Source organism: Gymnoscopelus braueri (assembly GCF_963280865.1).
Source record: "Gymnoscopelus braueri genome assembly, chromosome: 6".
NCBI lineage: Eukaryota > Metazoa > Chordata > Actinopteri > Myctophiformes > Myctophidae > Gymnoscopelus > Gymnoscopelus braueri.
Genome location: NC_137607.1, coordinates 10,201,881 through 10,206,692, shown reverse-complemented (window position 1 = coordinate 10,206,692; position 4,812 = coordinate 10,201,881). Strand labels below are relative to the sequence as shown.

At 46.4% G+C, this 4,812-nt stretch overlaps 1 protein-coding gene across 1 annotated transcript; it reads left to right on the top strand.

The window, feature by feature from the left end:
* Window positions 1–2,776: 2,776 nt before the first annotated feature.
* LOC308086763 (dihydrolipoyllysine-residue succinyltransferase component of 2-oxoglutarate dehydrogenase complex, mitochondrial-like) lies at window positions 2,777–4,132 on the top strand (the record flags this gene model as incomplete). The annotated part of the gene is made up of 1 exon (XM_080430411.1): window positions 2,777–4,132. One exon carries the CDS (start codon window positions 2,777–2,779, stop codon window positions 4,130–4,132), a length of 1,356 nt encoding a protein of 451 aa, XP_080286537.1.
* Between the last annotated feature and the right edge of the window lie 680 nt (window positions 4,133–4,812).

The window sequence follows — 4,812 nt, the reverse complement described above, 5'->3', positions numbered from 1 at the left end:
TCACCAATCAAATCCTGGTACTTGGCTTTCTTCAATTGGTGAGAGATGGCTAGCCTGTCCTGGCACTGTTTGTTCGGCTACCAAGATGGTTTTGGTGGTGATGCCTGATGTTTGTTGGCCTTGGCCCTCTGAAGTTCCGTCCATTTGGCCATACCGTGTCTCCACCTGTATCAGCCTTCTCCCAGTGCTTTGCGACATCCCATTAACACATTAACTGCCAATCCCGAGATATCTCGAGATATAAAATCCACCCGTTAAGCGCTGATCCGAGATATCTCGGGACATGGTCTTTTTAGTGGTTTCTGTTAAATAAGGTCCTCTGGCAGCTTGGGGGTTAATGTCATGCACGTAGCTCAAAGCACAGCTGGGTGACGTCATCGGTCACGTGACCAACCGAAACCTTGAAACAGGGGCCGGGCAGCTTGCTCACTCTGTGCATCTAAAACCATTTTTGAGTTTAGACAAGCCGATCATTGAGAGAGAGTTACCGAGAGAGAGAAAGAGAGATAGATAGATTGCTAGTGATTTTTGGTGTTAGTTTGAGTGTGAGTATAGTTGCGTGGATTGATTGAGTGAGTTGTAAGTTTTGATAGATTTGAGTGTGAGTTTTGATAGGTTTGAGTGTGAGTTTTGAGAGATTTGAGTGAGTCAGTGAGAAAGTTGTGCGAGTTTGAGACCTTGAGTGAGTGAGACGGTGAGTGATCTGAGAGATTTGTACGTGAGTTTGTGTGACTTATTTGATATTTGAGTGAGTGATTTACAGTAAGTGTGAGTGGCATATATATAGCCTAGTGAGTTATATATATATAGAGAGGCATGGAGGGGGTAATAATTATATAGGTGAGTGTAGTATACAGTGTTTGTGAGTGAGTGATTTACAGCAAGTGTGAGTGGTATATATATAGCCTAGTGAGTTATATAAATATATATATAGATAGGGAGGCGTGGAGGTCATAATAAATTATATAGGTAGAGTAGGTGAAGAAGTAGTGAGTTGATCGGCGAGAGAGAGTAGAGAGGAGTTAGTTATAGTTTACTCAGTGAGAGAGAGTAGACTATGAAGAGAACCAACAAGCGCAAGCACACCGTCGCCGTTGGATCGTCTGGTCCACGGCAGCGAACGCTGTTGGAGATGCAGTTCGGGGGGCCTAGTGCAGCCCCAACCCCCAAACCCCAACCACGGGAGCCGCCGGAGCCGCCGGTGGTTATTCCTCCAGTGACCGGACCTGTGCCGGACCCGCCTGTCCGTCGCAGTTCACGGATCACCGTGGCCGTACTTGATCCAGTCTCAGACCCAGAGTCTGTCCCAGGCACGGAGAGTGAGATCGAGTCCGGTGTGGTCTCCTCCAGTGACACTGGAGGCTCTGTTAGGGAACCGACGCCTGCTTTTGACACTGGTAAGCACACATACATTTTTTGATACATTGTTTTATTTGTTAGTATTTTATTTGATCGTGTTTTGTGTGTTACGTAGTTGATTCAATGGAGAAAACCAGCTGTTTTGTGTGTGTTGAGTCGTAGCCAGTGTTGCCAGGTCTGCTTATTATTATTATTATTATGAGCTTCTATATCTGCTATAAGCCACGCTGGGCTTGTTTTTTTGTGAAGCTGCTTGTAAAACATTGTGATTGCGGGTGTGAGCTTGTAAATCGGCTATTTTCAGATAGGCTTCAAGTGCTCATGTGGCCTATAGTCGGCTAGTCACTACTTTTGGGCTCGTTTTCATAGACCTGGTTGCTTATTCCTCTCCCACAACCTGGCAACGCTAGACGACATGCCCGCGGCGGTCGGTGTCTGTGGTTCTCAACCTGTGGGTCGCGACCACAACGGAGCTCACAACAACGCATGTATGCATTGCTGATGACATTTTTTAGGCTCTGTTGATGTATTGTGTGGTGCTATAAAATGGCAGATCTAGAGTATATTTTTATGGACACAACTTTCATCGCATATCCACATGCTGGACACCCGCGTAAAATGTAAAGCCCCCTTTGTTGCGTTGGTTGTGAGGCGTTTTGTTTGCATGGCTGTGTGAAATAAACAGCTAAGCCCTGACATATTCAGTGTAGAGTTAGAAGTAAATAGACTAAGCACAAGCTCTTTTTCCATCTCAGGAACATTGCCGAGCAGGACCCTAAGGTCAGCCGACCAGGGTCTGTTAGTCACCCCTCGAACCAACTCCCAGACTCTGGAATGCCCTTCCGCAGGTCCTGAGAGCTGCAGCGTCTGTGGGCATTTTGAAGAACCACTTGAAAACTTTGGACTGGCTTTCGTGGAATATCTTTGATTTTATTTGTATTTCTTCTTTGCAAATTCTGTTTTTGTTCTGAGCTCTATTGTATAGTTTTACTGCTGTTTATGTTTTATTGTTGTATTGTTCTTGTATGTAAAGCACTTTGTGAGTTTTCTCTATGAGAAGCTATATAAATAAAATATACTTACATTTTTACTCTGTATTCTATGTACGACCATCCTAAATGATAAACATAGATCATATCACCTTTATTGACACTAGCGCAGTACCCGTTGTCATGAATACTAATGTTCTATAACGTCAGAGTGCCTGGAGGACAGCCATGACATAAGCACTATGATGTCATATTGATTTCAAACCAGCTTGAGAGAGATCAGGGATCTCCATATATGGGCAAGTGTTTCAACCAATCAGCTTGGGGGGATTGCCCATATATAGGCATAAAAGAGACACATACACTGATTATTTGTCTCAGAATACTTTGGAGTTGGTCGCTGCCACACCCCGACATTAACGGCAGGCATGTTATCACGTTCGAAATGTCTTTACCGTACACTTGCTCCCTCTCTATCAGTGGTAGGGCAGGGAAATCACAAGCTGGCTCAACGGAGTGCATCAGGTCTCTCTACCTTCAACTGGGTGGTTTACAGGAATACAAAGTTATGTCCACCCCTGTCATTGGCTAATAGGTTCCGTCCGCTCCTGTCTTCTGCTTATGTCTTCCCCATCAGATACTTCAAATCATCAGCTGTTCACAGGAGTGAAGTAATCACCGTCAAAGCCCCGGCGTTTCCGGAGTCTATCACAGAGGGCGATGTAAGGTGGGAGAAATCGGTGGGTGATTCATTGGCTGAAGATGAAGTGGTGTGTGAAATCGAGACCGACAAGACCACAATACAAGTACTCTCCCCTGCGGATGGTGTCCTTGAAGAACTCTTTGTGGTCGATGGAGCAAGGGTAGAGGCAGGAATGACCCTCTTCAAACTCCGGAAAAGAGCAGCGGGAGCAGCAAAGCCTGCCCCTACCCCAGCTGCTGAAGGCCCAGGCCCAGGCCCTCCTTCCCCTCCTACTCCTAGCCCTGCTGCCATGCTAGCACAAGCTGCCCAAGCCAAACCTGTTCCTGCTATCAAGCCCACTGCTGCACCACCTACTTCACCAGCAGGAGCCAGAACAGAGAGCAGGGTGAAGATGAACCGCATGAGGCTGAGAATAGCTCAGAGGCTTAAGGAGGCTCAGAACACCTGTGCCATGCTGACAACCTTCAACGAGATCGACATGAGCAACGTTCAGGAAATGAGGAACGTCCACAAGGACGCCTTCCTGAAGAAACACGGCGTCAAGCTGGGCTTCATGTCGGCGTTTGTGAAGGCTGCGGCGCATGCTCTGACCGACCAGCCGGTCGTCAACGCCGTTATTGACGATACGACCAAAGAGATTGTATACAGGGATTATGTAGACATTAGTGTGGCCGTGGCGACTCCTAAGGGTCTTGTTGTACCTGTGATCCGCAATGTGGAGACCATGAACTTTGCCGACGTTGAGAAGACCCTTAATGATCTGGGAGAAAAGGCTCGCAAAAATCAGCTGGCCATCGAGGACATGGACGGCGGTACTTTCACCGTCAGCAACGGCGGCGTTTTCGGGTCCTTGTTGGCGACGCCCATCATCAACCCGCCGCAGTCTGCCATCCTCGGCATGCACGGCATCTTTGACAGGCCCGTGGCCGTCAACGGCAAGGTCGAGATCCGTCCCATGATGTATGTGGCGTTGACCTACGACCACCGACTCGTCGACGGCAGAGAAGCCGTTACTTTCCTGCGCACGATCAAAGCCGTGGTAGAAGACCCACGTGTGCTGCTTCTGGACGTTCGTCAATAGATGGAGGTGGTGTCAGCAGCGGTGCTCCAGAACAGGAGCTGAGGGCGGTGGAAGAGATTTCAAGTGCTCTCAGCTCATAGGCCAAGGCGTTGCGGTGCTTCAGCGCAGCACTAATAATAATAATATAATAATAGTAATATAATCTATACATTGAAGTGTACTTTTCTCTACCTTTTTGCGTCTTGGCATCCATATTCTGGGCATGCAGATCTACAAGATCACATCCATATAATGACTATGCTGGTTCCGGCAGGTTTAGTGACGATCCTCCTAAATCACCTCAACAGGTAGCTGCTAGGCGTGACCTCTACTTGCATGGTCCCGTGAGACGGGAGATAGTGGGGTGGAAAAGTCGTGATACGGAGCATGAAGAGATTCAACCAACTGTGCATATGATTATACGTTTTTGTTGTTACTATTAAAAAGTGAACAACCACAAAAAAAGAATAATAAAAAAAAAAAAAAAAAAAAAAGATCACATCCCTAATCTCGAGGCATGCAGATCTACAAGATCACATTTCAATTGATTGCTGTTGTACAAAGTATAATGAGGTAGTTATGCTATTAATATTTTAATCGTAGCTTAGTTCTGTACACTAAACATTCTAGTTTGAAGTACACTTGAGTATTTCCATCTTTGTTACTCTATAGTTATACTCCACTATACCTCAGCCCAAATA